General features: G+C 50.6%; 1 protein-coding gene across 9 annotated transcripts in view; it reads right to left on the bottom strand.

The window, feature by feature from the left end:
• Positions 1-18,786, bottom strand: part of CUX2 (cut like homeobox 2) — a 320,662-nt gene that overhangs the window by 31,141 nt on the left and 270,735 nt on the right. For all 9 annotated transcript variants that reach the window (XM_053902021.1, XM_019467450.2, XM_019467452.2 and 6 more), the window contains 5 exons: positions 11,253-11,387; positions 8,137-8,260; positions 6,258-6,334; positions 5,316-5,382; positions 2,753-2,801 (listed from right to left, as the gene is read on the bottom strand). In XM_053902021.1, the coding sequence (XP_053757996.1) occupies positions 2,753-2,801; positions 5,316-5,382; positions 6,258-6,334; positions 8,137-8,260; positions 11,253-11,387 (452 nt within the window). The remainder of the gene's footprint in view (positions 1-2,752; positions 2,802-5,315; positions 5,383-6,257; positions 6,335-8,136; positions 8,261-11,252; positions 11,388-18,786) is intronic.

Raw genomic sequence — 18,786 nt, 5'->3', positions numbered from 1 at the left:
TTTGGTAATTTATTTTTTTAACTGATTTGTTCATTTACTTACTGGTATCCTGCCTTGTTACAGAAATGGTTCAAGACAGTTTTGTTTTGGCAAAGGTTTTGGGTGTGTGGGGCTGTAGAGAAATACTTTTATGTTTCCGCACCGTTTGGGCTTTCCAAGCAAATCTGACTGGAATTTAGGACGTGGGCAAAATGACAAGCTTGGAAATCAGCTTGTGACTGATTAGCCGGGAAGAACTGCAGAGGGATTTACCTCTCTGAAGGCATGTGTCTACGTGTCAATGGCGGATGACATCCCCTGGGTTGTAAAGCTGGGTTTAAAGTTGCTAGAAACCTACCAGTCTTATCTTCCCCTGGAGAGAAGCATTCGCATTCCACATGCGAAGAACCCAGGAACCTCACCCTTCTGTTCATACTGGCACTTGGGAGGTAGTTTTCTCCCTCTCTCAGAAAGCCCCTCTCCTATATAACGACCCAGAGTCACATGGGGGGGGGGGTTTCCTTGCCCACAGTACAAACTCTGGTGCATGCGGGGTGCTATCTGATTCTTGTCACCTCAGGGGTAAGAACTGGGGCGAACTGGCAGGGTTATTACTAGTAATATCAACCTGCTCTTCTCCAGAATCCTCTTGTTCACATTCTGGATAATATTAATACGGATTTAAAAAACCCTAATGTGATGACATTTATTTTCTTCTCCGTACTTTCTATAATGAAGTTTTACTTTTAAACTCAGAAAAGAAACATTAAAAAAATTGTTTCCTATCCAAACTACTCTAAGAGCTTTGTTCTCGAGCCTACTTGACGGGCAAAGATCCGAAAGTTTGATGACACACAATACTGGAGAGCTATAAGGAAACAGGCCCTCTTTTAACTTGCTACAGTGAGTGTAAATTGGTACAATTTCACGGTGGGGGGGGGGCAGTTTGGCCACATCTGTCAAATAAAAACGCACAGATCCTCAGCCCAGTAATTCCACTTCTAAGAATTTACCCTATGTATTGGCTCACGCACGTGTGAAAAGATATCCGTGCAAGGGCGTTCACTGTGGTCCTGATGATGATGGTAAAGGATTGGAAATACCATAAATCTTCATCAACAGGGGACTGGTTAGACCACGGCGGGCAAACTGCAGCCTGATGCCTGTTTCGTAAATTAAATTTTTCTAGTACACAGCCACACTCACTCACTTGCATACCGTCTGTGCTTTCACATACAGCGAAGCTGAACAGCTGTGTCAGAGACCCGTGTACCTAAACATACTTACTCTCTGACCCTTTACAGAAAGTCTGCCATCCCTGGGTTGGGAGACAGTGCGTCCATGTACTACAATACTACAGGCAGTAAAACACACGGACTATTTTTATACAGATATGGAATGAGTTCTAAGATATACACATGGAAAAAATAAGGTTCAGAAGGGTGGGTATAGTATATATTATAGTTTGTGTTTTAAAAAGGGGTAAAAGTAGATATATTCATGGGCTTGTGAGTGGATCTCTAGAAGGGACCTTAGAAATAGGTAAGAGAGGCTGCCAGGGGGAGGGGAACCGGAGAGCCAAGTTGGGGAGGGAGAAGGGAGTTCAAACTTTTTGAGTTTTGAACTATGGAAATGTATTGCCTATTCAAAAACATCACCCTATGAATGCTACCCTTTTCCGAGTTTCCTCTACAGGCGGGAGCAGGGCTGCCCTTATGCCTGCACAGCCATCCTCTGGGCCTTTGCTCCTGCTGTGCCTTCTCCTGGAATGCCTTTCCTCCAGAGAACAGCTCCTGGGCTTTAGGACCCAGCTGCAAAGTGTGCTCCTCTGGGGAAATGACCACTTGCTCTGTCATCCTGCTGGCCCCTCTTGGCCATGTCCCTGGCTGCTGGCACTGCAGGGACCCGGGGGCAAGTAGAGATGTGTTGGGCCCTTGAGACTCCAGACAAGACCCCATGGCCACACCTCGCCTCCTTTCAGAGTCTTGCCAGCTTTGTCTACCAGACGGCAACACATCTGAGGCCAGAAAGCAGAGTGCAGGACCCTTTCTACATAAGTGATAACGGGGACTCATAGAGGTTAAAGGGCTTTTAAGGACCCGGGCTGGGACTAGAAGATGGGGCCCCAAGGAAGTTTGGGTTCACCCAGTGCTCAGCTGTTGTGGCTGGGATCAAGTGAGAAGGCTGCAGGAGGCCCCTGGTGGGGAGGGAGGGAAAGAAGCCGCTAGGGCTTGTCCCTTGTCACCACCCCAGGCTCTGTGGAACATGGTTCCTCATACAGTCTGGTTGGGACAGACCCACCGCCCAGCTTGGCCTGCGGGCTGGGCTCACCAGTCACTGCTCTGCTGCCTTCCTCCTGCTGTCTGGAGACACCTGGAAAATGTCACCTGCACAGCAGCCACCAGGGAAGGGCACCGGCTTTTCTCTGTAGGCAGCCTCCTGGCCTTTACCCAGGCTGTTCCCTGGCCTGGAATGCCATCCCTCTACATTTTCAATTTATTCGACAGGTGTCAGCAACATGGCCCTTCCTCCAGGACGTCTTCTTCCCTGACTCTTGTGTCTGGTCAGGTACCCCTTCCCTGACTGTTGCTGCCTGAGTCACCCTATTTCTGAGTGTTCTGCCAGCATCCCCCCTCCTTCTTCTGGGAGCTCAGGGTCCCAAACATCTCCCAGCCCTAGCACTCAGCATGGCACACGGTTCGATAAATATCGATTGGGTTCAGTCCCTTCCCCCCTTCGCCCGAGACCCCCACCCTGGCACATGTCTTCTCACCTGATTAGCCTTCTCCAAGTTGGTCATGATCAGGCCGACTTCATCTGCCCTGAGACAGAAAGATAAGACCCTGAGAAGGGCTTCTGGCAGCCACCAGGCTGATAACCCCAGCCCCTGCCCGAACCTAAGGGTCTTGCAATGGAAGGCTGAGGAGGCTGCCCCCTACCCTTCCTACTGGAGAGAAACCAGGCTGGGAGGAAAAGAGCTCAGGCTCTGGGGGAAGGGGAATAGGGCCTCAGCACTGCGCCCCTTCCGGGCAGCCTGGCCTCCCGCCTCCCCCAGGGGTCCATTCTCCTAAGCTGTCCACAGAGCTACCAGGTGTTTTCCCCTGCTGTGCCTTCTACCCAGGATCCCCTTCCTTAAGAGAACAGGACCCTGAGCTTTAAAGCCCAGCTCTGGGGCACCTGGGAGGCTCAGCCAGTTAAGCATCTGACTTCAGCTCAGGTCACGATCTCACAGTTCATGAGTTTGAGCCCTGCATCGGGCTCTCCACTGTCAGCACAAAGCTGACACTTCGGATCATCTGTGTCCTTCTTTCTCTGCCTTTTCCCTGCTCACACACGAGCTCTCTCTCTAAGATAAAACATTAAAAAAAAAAAAAAAGATGGGAATGCAAGCTGGTGCAGCCACTCTGGAAAACAGTATGGAGGTTCCTCAAAAAACTAAAAATACAACTACCCCACGACCCAGCAAGTGCATTACTAGGCATTTATCCAAGGGATACAGGTGTGCTGTTTTGAAGGGACACAGGCACCCCCATGTTTATAGCAGCACTATCAATAATAGCCAAAGTATGGAAAGAGCCCAAATGTCCATCGACGGATGAATGGGTAAAAAAGATGTGGTATATATATACAATGGAGTATTACTCAGCAATCAAAAAGAATGGAATCTTGCCATTGGCAACTATGTGGGTGGAACTGGAGGGTATTATGCTAAGTGAAATTAGTCAGAGAAAGACAAATATCATATGATTTCATTCATATGAGGACTTTGAGACAAAACAGGTGAACATAAGGGAAGGGAAACAAAAATAATATAAAAACAGGGAGGGGGACAAAACAGAAGAGACTCTTAAATATAGAGAACAAACTGAGGGTTGGTGGAGGGGTTGTGGGAGGGGATGGGCTAAATGGGGAAGGGGCATTAAGGAACCTAGTCTTGAAATCATTGTTGCACTATATGCTAACTAATTTGGATGTAAATTTAAAAAAATTAAAATTAAAGAAAAAAAAAAAGCACGTACTGGCTAATGCAGCAATATTTCCAAGGGTATAAAACACTGCAAAAAGTTTTATGCAACCAGGAAGCCACAGTAATCCAGTTTCAAGGATAGAGAAGAAAATGTCGTGCAGGAGGCGTATGACAAACCACTTCAAACTGGTGTGGAAACGAAGGGACCAGGCATCCAGGATCTGCAAGGTCACTGCTGTGCTGGCACTGGCGGCCCGGCCCCTGCTTGATGCCTGCCCCCCTCCCACCACCGTGCCCTCCAGCCTTTTGTATTAAAATTGGTTGAAGTAGAAAAAAAAAAAAGAAAAGAAAATTTTAAAACCTAGCTCTAAAGTATCCTCCTGGGAGGCCTCTCTCAACTTACCCCCAGGGTGGTCATTTGTTTATTTCCTGCCCTCCAACCCCCAGATTGCCAGCATCGAGGGGGCCAGGTCAGGCCTCATCCACCTCGGCTGCCTCTCTGCTGAGTGTGGGGTGGGGGACACAGGAGGCCTGCGGGGAGTATCTGGTGACTCTAAGCCGCGCATGTGCTTTAGGCATGTTCGGGGCCTTCTTCCGTGCAAGCTGTCCCCCTGCCGCCAGCACTCAACCCGGCATTGCATTCTTCACGTGGTCATCTCCTTCTCGTTTTTGGGTTGCATTCTGAAGGTCATCTCCTTAGGGAAGTCCTCCGTGACTACCCTGGGTAATAGGACCCGCCCTCCCTGTTATTCTCTCTTGCTGCTCTCAGTTCTTCCCTTCTTAGTGTTCACCAGGTGCCCAGAACAGGGCCGAGCATACAGTAAGTGCTCAACAGTATCTGTGAAGGAGCGAATTTATCACTGTATATCATCAGTTACCATCTGTCTCTTCTCTTTAGCTGGGGTCAGGGCCACGTTCTGATGTTTCTTCCAGGGACCCAACACAGCACTGGGTAAATAGTAGGTGCTAAATAAGTGTTTGTGGAATAAGTGATGTCTTATGGCCACGTTGAGTCCAGAGTAATTTAAGTGAATGACACTCGGCTGAGGATTGGCCTGGGTTGCTGTGGTGAAGACAGTCCTAGGAGGTTGGGGTGATGGGGAGGCCCCTGCCCAGCAGACCCTGCTCCGCCACGACCCAGAATGTCATGTATACTCTGTGCTGCATGAATGGCACAGCAAATGACTGGTGAACAGCTGTGTGCCTATGGGGGTGGGGAACACAGGGTGCTTAAAGAAACAGGTGCTTCCGGCGGTGAGTCAGAGGGAGAAGACTCAGAAAGAGAAGGCGTATTTGAGAGGGTCAGAGGGAGGAGGCATGTCTGGGAGGGTCAGAGGGAGGAGGCATACCTCAGCAGGGTTTCACTTACTTGGATGCTGCCTCCTCATCGTATTTCCGCCGCAGTTCCAACAGCTCTGTCTGTGTGGCCTTTAACGCTGGGAAAAAGTAAAGAGCCAGGGTGAAGTGCCCCCTGCTTTCCCCAGGAACCCACTCCTGCTGCAGGGCCCAGAAAGTAGAATGAGGTTCAAGGTAGTGAAGGAAGACCTTTCTTTTGAAGGTCTTTAGAACCAGTGACAGGTAGAGCTTCCTGCCCTTGGAGGGGCTTCAAGCCGGTCAGAGGGCAGATGAGATCACCCTCTAGGAGTTTATGAAGCCCAGGGCACCCAGGCAAGTGGTAGAGGTCTGTCTGCCCCATGGCCTTGGGTATGAGCTACCCAACATGCTTAGGTCACTCCAGGACCTGGGTGGGGCCATCCATCCATGAGCTCACCCATCCTGAGGTCTGGACCTGGCAGGTGAGGGGGACAGGGAGGAGCAATGAAGTCAACGGATATGTGTATATTATAATAAATGGGAGATTTCTCATGAAATTCCAGATTTCTAAATCTCCAAAAAATCTGGAGGCTTGGTGACATTGGGCCATATGGCAGTGGCTGGCTGGTGCTCAGCAGTGGCCATCTCTTAGTCAAGGCCCAGGTCCTCTAGTTTGCTCCAGATCCCACCCTTTCCTACGGCTTTCCCTAGTCTGGCTGCTTGTTTGTGTGTCTGGCCCCTACAGGCACTGCCTTTGCCACCCCTGATTTAATTCTACTTCTCAAGGCCTCTCTCCACCGCAATATGGCCTCTGGGGACGGGGCTCGGACCCCCACTGGGTCCACTTCCACTTCCTTCCCAAATTCCCCTCTCGCCTTCCTGATTCTAGAATACCTGAGCCTGTGTTCACAGTGTCACTGTCCCCTTCTCCTCCTCCTCCTGGTCTGACGGGGCTGGGGAGCTGCACGGGGCCAGGGAACACATGCCAGATACATACCTGAATGTAGGACTTTGATCTTTTCCTCTGCCTCCCCCAGTCTGGCTGCCAAAGTGATTTGTACTTCTTGAAGGCCCCTGCAGAGAGACTGAGCCTGCTCAGAATGGCTCTGCTCGTGCCTGTGTGGATGGGCCCTGCCTGGGTCCCCAAGGTGGCCCTCCTGTCTTCCTACCCCTCTTACCTGTTCTCTGTAATCTACACCCCTGCCTTTTTAAAGGGTCCTTAAACATGACATTCAGGCATTTGGCCGCTTTGCTGTTTTGCTGACTGTGTGGCAGCATTTGGGTGGACCTACATCAGGTAGTGACTTTGCCTCTCTGGGCCTCAGTTTCCTCATCTGTACAATAAGGTTTCTAGTGGGGTTTGCCTCTGTGAGTGTTGTGAAACACCTTCAGTATGATGCCTGGTACCCAGTGTTCCCTCAATATCATTAGTTACTATTCCTGTCCCCGGGGAGGCATTTTTTCCCTTCTCTGTGTCAGGAGTTTGGGATGGTCATCCAGCCCACTATAGCCTAGAGCTTAGGTGTGATACAAGTGTCTCAGCAGAGAAACAAGGGCCCTAGCTGGACTGGGGGAAGGTTTATACAAAGCTTGGGTCTTACGTTGTCTGAATCAGAGACTCTAGAGAAGGAACTTTACCTCTGATCCTACACCCTGACCCTCTCAGTGAGGGTGAGGTGTGTGTTACACATTGGCAAAGTGGGTGTCTCACTCAAACCACTCCAGCCACATTCATCTCCTTGCTGGTCAAACACACCAGGCATGTTTCTGCCTCAGGGCCTTTGCACTGGCTGTCCCCTCTGTGTAGAACATTCTTGCCCTATATATCTGCAAGTTTCACCCCCACCTTCTCAGGGCTTTCCTCACCTTCTCAGTGAGGCCTCCCCTCATACCCTATTTAAAACTTCAGCCTCAATGTCATCCCCCCTTCTCTGCTTTCTTTTCCTTCACAACCCTTATCTTCATGTAGCAGACTTTATCTTGTTTAACTTGTGTCTTCCTCATGAGAAGGTAAACTCCAGGAGGGCAGGGAGGTTTGTCCATTTGTTCACTGCTGTGTCCCTAGAACAGTGCTTGGCACACGGCAGGTGGTCCCATAAATACATGGAATGAATGAATAAAGGAATAAGTGAATGAAAGGCTAGATGTAATGACCACCATGAAACTGGCCTAGAAAAGCCCCAAGAATCCAGAAATCATAATAATCCAGGTACTATTGCTCCCACATCAGCTGTAAGGGCAACCATCTACTGACACATTCCCAGTGAGCACTGAGCTAAGTGCATACGTTCATTCTGACCGGAGACTAGGAGTCGACACGGCCTGCCCACCTGATCAGGCTTTGGCACCCAGTTGTCCAATCACACACGAATCTCAGGGTAGCTGTGAATGTATTCTGCAGATGGGGTGAACATCTGCAGTCAGCTGGTGTTAAGTAAAGGAGAATAATCTCAATACTGTGGGTGGGCCTCATCCAACCAGTTGCAAGTCTTAAAAATAAAACTGAGGAAGAATTCTGCCGCCAGACTGCAGCACTGACTCCCGCCTGACAGTTTCCGGCCTGCTGGTTAGCTCTACCAATTCAGACTTGCCAGCCCCAGCTGTGTGAACCAAGTCCTTGAAATACATGTCTTAATTAATTAAAATAAAAAATCCTTCCGGTTTTATTTCTCTGGGGAACCCTGCCTAATATACCGCCATTGGTCCCATTTCCCAGCTGGGAAAACTGAAGCTCAGACAGGTGATGTGACCTGCCCAGGGCTGGCCACTGAACCAGGCCTGGATCTCTATCTCCAACCTGAATCCAGATTCCCTGATGGTCCCACCTCCCAGCCAGGTGGGGCAGCAGGGCCCCCCGCCTGTTCCTCCCCACTCACTTTTGTTTCTCTGCCTCATTTCTCTGCAGCAAAGTTTCTGTCAGGAGGGCTTTGCCGGGAATGCCTGGGAGGCGGCTCCCCTCGGTCAGCGTGGGTCCGGCCGGAGACGTCCCCTCTCTCTGCTCTGGAGGGAGGAAAAGAGGGAAAACCGCCCATCGCTGGAAGCGACATGGCAGCCAGAGCCGCCTTCTGCAAACTGGACAGATCGGCAGTGCTGGGATAAGAGTTGATTTCTCAAACTCGAGTGTTAGAGAGAGTGCGGCTGTGGAAACCTGCCATCACGTGGTCGGCTGGGTTGTAGCCGTGGGGGGTGTGTGTGCACAAAAGTCAATTCCCCATAGTGCCGGCCTCAGACAGCAGGCCCAGGTGCTTCCTTTGCCCTCTTGGACCTGTTCTAGCCTCCTTGGCCTTCTTACTTTTTTAAGAGTCATGGTCAAGTATACATAACATGAAATTCACCATTTTAACCATTTTGAAGTATACAATTCAGTGACATTTAGTACATTCACAGTATTGTGCAACCGTTAGCACTAATTCCAGAACACTGTCATCACCCCAAAAGGAAACCTGTCCCCATTAAGCAGTCACGCCTTTTCCCCCTCCCCCAGCCCTTGGCAACCACTAATCTGCTTTCTGTCCGTGGGGATTTGCATATCCTGGATATTTCAGATCACTGGAATCACACATAATGTATGTCCTGTTGTGTCTGGCTTCTTTCACTTAGCAAACTGTTTTTGAGGTTCATCTAGGTTTGTTTTTATGGTTAAGTAATATTCCATTTTATGGATATGTCATAAATGTTTTCCCATTCATCTGCTGATAGACATTTGGGTTGTTTTCACCTTTGGTTGTTGTGAATAGCCCTGCTGTGAATATGTGCACACGCGTTTCTGTTTGAGCACCTGTTTTCAGTTCTTTGGAGTATATATTACCTAGGAGTGAAATGGCCGGGCCACGGGGTAGCTCTAGGTTTAACTTCCCCTCTCCATAGGTGGTGGCACATACTCAGATGCTCAGTCATAGCTGACCTCACCTGCAGGTGCCCCTGGGCAGGGCCCACATCAGTTGTACCTTTGCAAGCCCCTGGTGGCTCCTTTAGGGGATCAGTGTGTGCCTTTGGTACTGAATTTTTCATGGGGAGAAAGGCTGCTCAAGGGCCGGCCATCAAGCGTGAATGTCTCAAGAATTCCAAAATCTGGGCTCCTGCCCTTGGGCCTGAGTCAGTTAAGTTCAGTCCTGGTTGTTAAACTCCTACTGTGAGCCTGGCACAGCAGGGTGAGTGCAGGGCTGGGCAGTGTGCAGAGTGAGGGCCTGACAGAGCGGTCAGGGCCTGGCTCGTTCTTACACACGCACACATACACTGGGAATATTCCAGGGGCTGAGGCCACAGAAGTGAACAAACAAACAAGGTCTGACCCTTACGATGCAGAGTAACAAGTGCTCTCACGGAGAGACATAGCCTAGGGCCAAGGGCAAGAGCCCTTGGTTTGAATGCCTGCTTGGCCACCTGTTGCTTCTGAGATTCAGTTACCCCTTTGTAAAATGGGGCCAGTGGTACCTCAGAAGGTTGATATAAGATGACAGTGGGATACTGTGTGAAAGGCACATGGCACAGAGCAAATGCTCTGAAGAGGCAGTTCCCACTACTATTATTCTGATAGAAGGAAGTTCAAACCCTAGAGGCACCTAGAGGGACAAGCTGGCTTGTCAGGGAGGCTGGAAGGGCATTCTGGGTACAGGAAGAGAGTTGGCAAAAGTGCTGTATTTTAGTCACCATAAATCTTCCCCAGAAGACTCTGCCCAGGACTAAGCATACAGCAGGTGTCCACTAGGCACTGGGGGGATGGGAGGGGGCTGTGAAATTGGGAGTGTGCCACAGCAGTCAAACTTTGATTTGGAATGCCTCAGGCCATTATCTTCTCCACAACTCTAGGAGGTAGACCAGGGTTCTGCAAAGACAGCCCTTGGACCAAATCTGGCCCACCGCCTGTTCTGTTTGTGAAGTTTTACTGGAATATAGCCACACCCACTCATTTACATATGTTTTATGGCTTTTTTTTTTTTTTTTTACAGAGTTTAGTAGCTGTAACAGAAAGCCTACAAAGCCTGAAATATTTACTCTCTGGCCCTTTACAAAAAAAAAAAAAAAAAAAGAGAGAAGGTAATCTTGCTGAACTTTGAGGTGAATCCTCCTCATTTATTCCTTAGACAAGTATCCCTAAACCTGACTCTTCTCTGCTTAATTTTCCTCCTAATCTTTCTCACCATGTGAAATACTATATATTTAACATTTATTGGTTGACAGTCTCTCCTCTATAAGGTCAGTGCCACGAGGGCAAGGATTTTTGTCTGTTTTGCTCCTGGCTATGTCCCCAGTGCCTATGACAGTGCTGGGCTTGAAGCTCAATGAACACCGTTAGATGGCTACCAAGAGCTTTCATGTGCACATTTGCTTCTCCCCAGGAGACCTTCTACCTCACCTGCCAGAGGTAACCACCATGATGGATTTTGTTCATCATTTCCTTGATTTTAAACATTTTAATCATAATATATGTATACCTAAACTATATTTTTAGCTTTTCTAGTTTTTTGACTTGTCTTATCTGGTGCTGAGACAGCGCTGTATTCATATCCTGTTTCCCTCTACTCCTGGGCACAGAGTAGATTTTCCAGGCTCCTTTGCAACTGGGTGTGGTCATATGAATGAGTTTTGGCCAATGACAAGTGGCTGTGGAAGTGATGCGGGCCACTTCTGAGCCTGGACCCATAAACCTCAGTATGACCCTCCACATTTTTTCTTTGCCTGTTGGCAAGTTGTCACCAGTCACTGTGACTCCGGATGTCATGTGTTGAAGATGGTGGGACCACCACAGCTGGGTTGCCCGAGTGACTCCATGGAGCATCCTCTCCAACTTCCCACCCTTCAAATATATTAAGCTTCTGGGATTTCGGGTTGGTTTGTTTCTGCAGCGACGTACCCATAACCCATCCTACATCTGAAACGATAAAGTTGAGTTCCTTGCCCCCCGACCCCTCCAAAGGCGGCCAAGATTGGCTGTTGAAGATCCACAGCCTGTTTTTTCATTATGGACATCCCGTGAAGGCCTTATCAGTACCTTTAGGGCCAAGGAGCTCGGGGTGCCTCTTCCACGAAGCGTGGAGGTCTCGCCGCGGCTGCCCGCTGGGGTCGAAGCTGGGGGGCTGCAGTCTGTCGTCTAGGCCGCGCGCTGCCTCAAACACAGGCACAGGGTCTGCACACACACAGAGAGAGGAGCACGGGAGTGGCGGGGGCCCTGAGGGCTGAGGGCTGCCCAGGCTAAGCTCGCAGGGCCTGGGGGGTCCCTCTCAGGATGCTCTCCATGCACAAGAGCCTTCTGGAGTTGCTCTGATGGCTTAGGAGACCAATGTAGAATTTCTGCTTTATGAGGGAGCCGTCTACTTCAGGTACCCGCTCAGTGGAGCGTGTGCCATCCCCAGGGGCATGCGTGTCCTGCCCACCTGGAATACTACTAACGACGATAACTGTCACAGCAAGTGCATGTTTCTGGATTCCATGGTGCCATCTGTGGTGGCCATGCGACTGTCTTGCATACCTCCGACCACAGGAGGTCATTAAACGAGGACCTCACTCTGAAATCCATCGTGAGGCCAGTCTTCTAAGACAAGGCCGGCAGGCAGCCAGGATGGGGCCGACTCCTGAGGGCCACGGGACTGCTCTGAGCACCAAGGACTCCCCCAGGGCCTGCTCAGGCTGTCCTGTGTGGATGCTGCCACCCAGTTCCCTGCCTCTCCTTCCTCTGACACTTTTCCCACCTCCCTCCCCATTTTTCTTCCCCTGTGTTTCCTCAATACCATCCATCGACCTACCTACCTAATCCTTGGGGGTACCTCTCAGTGCACCTGGACCAACACACCACCATTTGTTGCATGTGAGGTTGACTAAACAATGGCTTTTCTGGGGGTGAAATACATCCCTGCAGGTAAGATACCCCCCAATTTCTCAATAGCTAAAAGATGAGGAATGTGTAGGTCCTTCTGCCTGGAATTGTTTCCCTCCCCACCCTGTCATCTAGGAAGCACTTCCTCTTCCTTCAGATCTAGACGCCAGCACTTCTTCCACGTGACTTTCCCCACTCCCCACCCTCGGCAGGTACTACAGACACCTGGGTAATGCCAGAGGTCGGTGTGGCATCTTCTCGGCTACAAAGCTGTTCACGGGAATGGGTTCCCGTGATGCTCCCAGCAGCCCCCGGAGGCTGGCTTGGATCCAACTCATTTTCACAGATGAGGAAACCAGCTCAGAGCAGCCAGGTGACTTGAAGGGCAGAGGTGAGTTTCAAGTCTGGGTCTCTTTCTCAGATGCCGCAAAGGCTTCCTGTCCCAGAGATGTGGACATTTCCAACCCAGCAGCCCAGGTGGGTATTCATGGGGGCCCAGGAAAGCCAGAGCCTCTTTGCCCCAGACAAAGGGGCCTGGGTCTGGTCCACAGTCCTTTCAAATGCCCTCTCTCTTGCTGTTCACTCTCCTGGAGTCTCCTGCCACCACCCGCTCAGCCACTGTTCTCTGCTGGGGTGCAGAGGGATTAAGAGCATGGATCCTGGGTCCTGGTCTAATCCGTACTTGCTTTTTAGGATTGCTGGGTGACTCCGGCAAGCAACCCTACCTCTCTGTGCCTCACCATAAAAGTTCCGACCTCATGGGGTGCCTGGGTGGCTCAGTCGGTTAAGCATCCGACTTTAACTTAGGTCAGGATCTCACGGCCCGTGAGTTCGAGCCCCGCGTCGGGCTCTGGGCTGACGGCTCAGAGCCTGGAGCCTGCTTCCGATTCTGTGTCTCTCTCTCTCTGCCCCTCCCCCGTTCATGCTCTGTCTCTCTCTGTCTCAAAAATAAATAAACATTAAAAAAAAAAAAAAAAAAAAAGTTCTGACCTCATAAGGCTGGGATGAGGATCCATGCACATAAAGTGCTCAACGCAGCGACTGGCATTTGGTCATCTTGGAACAAATAGAAGCCCTGGCTATTCCTGTCTTTTTGAGCTCCAGTCACACTGGCTTTCTCTTAGTCCCTCAAATGTACCTTCCTACTGTGGAGTCTTTGTATAAGAAAGAGCCTCTGCCAGGAACACCCAGTCCTCCCTTTTAACCTCTTTCAGCTAGTTAATGCTTAATCACCTTTCATATTGCAACTCAGATGCCACTTCTTCCAGGAAGCCTGCCTTGACCAGTCATTTCTCCAATATGAGCTCTCTCAGCTGCCTGCGCCTTTCCTTCACAGCTCTCATTTTAGTTACACTTCTCATTGATTAGCAAGTCCACCTAATTATCACCCACTGGACTGCAGACTCCACAAGGGAGGACTGGGACCGCATCTGATTTTGCTCCCCTCTGGACCCCTTGTGGGTGAACGAAGCCTGCCACGCAACCTGACCCAATAAACATCTGCTGACGGAAGAAACGGGGCAGTGCCTATACATAGGAGCCTTCAGGTCCGGCTGGAACAAGGTCGCCTCTGCGTTTTATCCCTCTCCCTCGCCCCCTCCCACCCCTGTTTGCTTAGGTGGCGGGCGGCTCTGACAATGGGCGTTTGTGCCGAGGTAAGCAGGTGCGCGGGAACGCTGCCGTCTTTCCTCTGTCAGCACTCCCCCCACGCCCCGTCATTAGGCAGGGCCTGCTCAGCGGGGTATGCCATTATGTCTCCCCGGGCTGATGTAATTATACATTGACATAATTAACCCAGCAAGCGCATTAGGCAGGCCAGCTAAAAATTCATCTATAATTATTTGTTGTGTGCATGCTAATGAGTCCATCTGCACTGCCTTTGTACAACACGGACAAATTAATTTACAAGTCTGGATTTTTTAATAAGTTCAAGAAAATGCTTCCTATTGTGTCCTGGTTTTTTAGAAAGGAAGAGAAAGGCGACAAGCACTTGCCGAGGTCAGGGAAGTTAGATAAACACGGGAGGGTGCAGCTCCGAGCGGGCCATGGAGGGCTCACTCTGGTTCCAAGAAGATGGAAAAGATCCGGCTCGTGGCTTGGGGGCCTGCTGGCCACGAGCCTGCCCAAGCCAAACAATTACCCTTGGGTGATAAAGGGTATCATCCGCCCCATTTCCAGGGATCAGGTATTGACACTTCATTCTGCTTGGGGGCCCTGTGGGTCACTCCTTGCTGCTTTGCGCACTCCATCCAGGGGAAGCTGACCTCAGGTGGGCCCCTGCAGGACAGGCTAGAGGACCAGGGTTGGCTGGGTCCCCATTCAACACATGTTCAGCAGATTTTAAGGCTCTGGCTTTTTGCCTTTGTTTGCTGGTACAAGGTAGAACATAGTGGTTAAGCTCACAGAATCTGAAGCCCAGCTCTGGGTCCAGATCCCAAGGAGCCTTGAGCCCTGTTTCCCCACTAATAAAGTGGAAAAATACAACAGTTCCTAATTCCTTGGAATTACTTTTGGGAAGATTCTGGCTCCAAATTGGCCAGTAACTTTGGACAGTTAGTCAACCTCTCAGAGCCTCCATTTTCTATTTTCTCATCTGTAAAATGGGGCCACGTGTGTAGGGTGTGGTTGTGATGTTTGGAAGAGAGAACGTAGATAGATTTTCAGTGCTAGGTGCATAGCTGGGCTTGGTAAATGTGACAAGGCTGCTGCTATTACCTGAGAGGAGGCAGCACGCCTGGTCTTGTGACCTGGAGGTCAGCTGTCTGCATGGTAAATGCTCTGTGGAGTCTCGGGACTGGCAGGGCCTCATATGTTCTTATCAGCCCCTGGGAGATGCAGAATCCAATAATCCTCCTTTAAACTGTCCTCTGGGACCCAAAAATTCCATCATGGAAAGTCATACTGGGGAGGGACTGAAAGGGTCCAACGCTCCCCACCCCAGGGCACAGAGGGGCTAAAGTGGGGGTCCTGTGACTTCCCTGAAGTTGGCCAGCGAGTTGGTGGCAGGACTGGGACAGGCCCTTGGGCCTCCTCTTCCCACACTTCCTTTCTGGTTCCCAGTTTGAGGGGAGAAAGCGGCAGGGGGTATTAGGCTGTGACCGAATCTAACAACCAAAGCACTTTGCATGCATTAGAATTCCTTCAGACTTCACCACAGCACTATGTTCCCATTTTAGACAGGGAAGCTGAGGCACAGGGGGCAGGGTGAAGTCGTTTCCCCAAGGTGAGGCCCAGTAAGGGAGATGCTGCTATTCTCCATTTTCCAGACAAGAAAATAAAGGCCCAGAGAAGAGATGCCATGTGCCAAAGGTCACCTAGCTCAGAAGTGGCAGAGGTGGGATTTGAGCTCAGGGTACCAGGCCATTCTTTGTAGTAAGTAGGCCAAACTGCCTTGAGGCAGGGCATGGGAAGTTTCTACTTGTAGCCAGGAGCATGAGGCTGAGGGCTCTATTCGTCTTTTTCTTTTTCTTTTCTTTCTCTCTTCCTTTCTTTCTAGAGAGAAAGAGTGTGCATACCAATGGGGGAGAGGGGCAGAAGGAGAGAGGGAGAGAGACAGAAAGAATCTTAAGTAGGCTCCACGCTCATTGCACAGCCCGATGCAGGGCTGGATCCCATGACCCTGGGATCATGACCTGAGCTGAAATCGAGAGTTGGACACTCAGCCGACTGAGCCATCCAGGCGCCCCTGAGGGCTCTGTTCTTGGCTTTGCTGTTGGCTTGCTGTGTGACCTTAACTAAAGCACCAGACGTCTCTGGGTTCTTCGCCGCTCAAATTCCCATTACATGTGTTTCAACACCGTGTATCAATCAGACAGGGATGGAATCCTGCCGAAGTGAGTGCTTTTGGCCCTGGGCTTATCCCTTAGAGCTAGGATCTACAGGCAGAAAGATAATTTCAAACATCTTCACAGGTTAACTTGACATAAGAGGTATGAATGTTGTGAATTCCCAAAGCAGCCTCAGACAAAGGGAGAGGGGGCCAGGCTGGGAGGCTGAGGATCAGCCTGCTGTGACATCTACAGAGAAAGCCACTCAGGCACTGTGTGTCTCAGTGTCCCCGTCAGTAAAATGGGGACAACAGGATCTACGGTAGAGGCTGTGCAGGGATTCCGGGAGCACGCCGAGCCCCATGACAACGCCTGGCCCCCAGCAGGCTGAGTGAGTGCTGCCTTTATGCTTATAATTATGACTTGTGGCAGCCGTGGAAACCTCCTGCAAGAAGCTGGTGACATACCACGTGCTGCACTTGCCATCTGCTGTGGCATCAGCTCAGAGGCCATGCTTGCCTGGGGCTGCTCCCCTCAACTGGGCCCGACAGGGGTTGCAGAGCGAGGCCACTCCTGCTGATGCTGGAACAGGCAACTCTTGTATCGTGGACTGAACCATGTCTCCCCAAATCCATGTGTTAAAGCTCTAACCCCTGATGTGGCTGTACTTGGAGACAGGGCCTTTAAGGAGGTAATTTTAGGGTTGAGCGAGGACATAAAGTTGGAGCTCTAATCCCACAGGACGGTGTCCTTATGTGGAGAGGAAGACACCAGAGCTCTCTTTCTCTCTGCAGGTGCACAGACCAAAAGCCACGTGAAGACAGCAAAGGCAGCCATCTGCAACCAGGAGGAGAGCTCTCACCAGAAGCCAGCTCTGTTGGCACCTTGATCCTGGACTTCCGGCCACCAGAACTGTGAGAAACACATTTCTTTTGTCTCGGCCACCTGGTCTGTGGTATCATTACAGCAGCCTGAGCAGACCAGTACATCTTGCTCTGGGGCTGCCCGTCAGCCTAGCTGGGACTTTCTTTGAGGTTCCTCCCACCAAGCCTCCTTCCTCCCCTCCCCTCCAGGTTCAGATCAGCACTGCCATCTAAAGGCTCTCCCTGCCTCCTCCTCTTCCTCTTCTTCATCCTACACAGGCATCTCCCCCATCGCCTCTTGCGTATCTAATGCCATCTTAGCATCGGTCTGCTTCCATGGGACCCAAACCAATATGTGACTACTCTGTCTCCTCTTGGACCCTTGATCTTCCCATCTGTCAAATGGGGACGGCCATAGTGCCTCCCCTGTGGGGCTGCTGCTAGAATCTGCAGAGTCTGTGGATGTGAACTGAAGCCCACAGTATGGTGCTGGCATCTTCCAGTGATGAGTCTGGAGCGGGCAGAGCTCACGGGGTGGGGGCGGGGCACATACAAGTCCACGTACAGGCTTCACTCGGCACGAGCTTGTTGAGCATCTGTGGGGGGCACGGTGATGCCTTGTCTGTGTGTAACTGGTATCCCAGTCACAGGATATGGATGGGGATTTATCCTAAGGACAGTGGAAAGTGACACGTTCCATCTGCCTTTTTCAAAGGCTCATCCAAGCTGCTGTGTGAAAAATCAGCTGTAGAGGGAGCCAGAGGGGAGGCAACTGTGAAGGTCCAAGCAGCTGAGATCAGGGAGGTGGCGGAAGTGGGGAGAGGGTTCAGATTCCAGAGGCAGACGGGAGGAACCGATAGTTCTTCCTGTCAGGGTACTAGGTTGAATAGTGTCCCCCCAAATTCATGTCCATCCAGAACTTTGGAACTTGACCTTATTTAAAGACTTTATGTTTTAAGTAATCTCTACACCCAAAATGGTTCTCAAACTTTCAACTCCGAGATCAAGAGTCGTGTGCTCTACTGGCCGAGCCAGCCAGGTGCCCCTTGAACTTGACCTTATTTAGAATAGGGTCTTTGCAGAAGAACTCAAGTTAAGATGAGGTCCACTGGGTTAGGGTTGTCTAATCCAATAACTGGTGTCCTCAAAAGAAAAGACGACACAGAGAGAGACACACAGAGAAGACGGGGGCAGGGATCGAAGTGATGCGTCTACCAGCCCAGGATGGTCTGCTACCACCAGAAGTAGGAGAGACAAGTGGAACAGATTCTCCCTCAGAGTCTCCAGAAGGAACTGACCCTGCCAACAATTTTGGACTTCTGGCCTCCAGGACTGAGAGTGTACATTTCCATGGCTTTGCTCCATAGTCTGTGGTGATTTGGTATGGCAGCCCCAGAAAACTAATACATCATGCTCTGGAGGACAGAAATCCCAAGTCTGTTGACAGAACTGTGCTCTCTCCATCTGTTCCATGCCTTTCTCCCAGCTTCTGGTGTGGCTGGTAATCCCTGGCTTGTAGTTCCTTGGCTTTGGCTCTGTCATCATGTGGCCTTCTCCTCTGTGTCTCTTTCTCTCCTCTTCTAAGGACACCAGCATACTGGATTAGGGTCCACCTAATGACCCCTTCTTAACTTGATTATATCTGCAAAGTCCCTGTTTCTAAATAAGGTCACATTCATGGGTACCAGAGGTTAAGACCTCCACGTCTTTTTGGGGCACACAATTCAACCCATAATACATGGTAACTGATCGGATACCAACTGTGAGAGAGGCAGGACTGGGGGGCTGTCCAGACTCCAAGTCCCAAAGGAAGGAAGTCCTCACTCAAGTCTAATGTAGTACTTCCCTCCTGCTGTACCCATTTCACCTGGCACCCAGGGAACAAGCCCATTGTGTAAGAGGAAGCAGCAGCTCCTGGGCTCTCACTCTCCTGTGGGTTTATCTGCCCCAACTGTGGAGGCATTGGGCTATGGCTTCAGGAGGATCTGTGTCTGAAAAGCACACAGCAATGATGGTGTCATACTTCCCTGGGCATTTTCTACCCTTTATTTCCTCCCTGCTGCTGCATAGTGGGAATTCTTA

Source organism: Panthera pardus, unplaced genomic scaffold (genome assembly GCF_024362965.1).
Source record: "Panthera pardus isolate Hobbes unplaced genomic scaffold, ASM2436296v1 HiC_scaffold_15, whole genome shotgun sequence".
Classification (NCBI taxonomy): Eukaryota; Metazoa; Chordata; class Mammalia; order Carnivora; family Felidae; genus Panthera; species Panthera pardus.
Note: the sequence above shows the minus strand (reverse complement) of the source record. Positions and strands in the feature narration are given on the sequence as shown.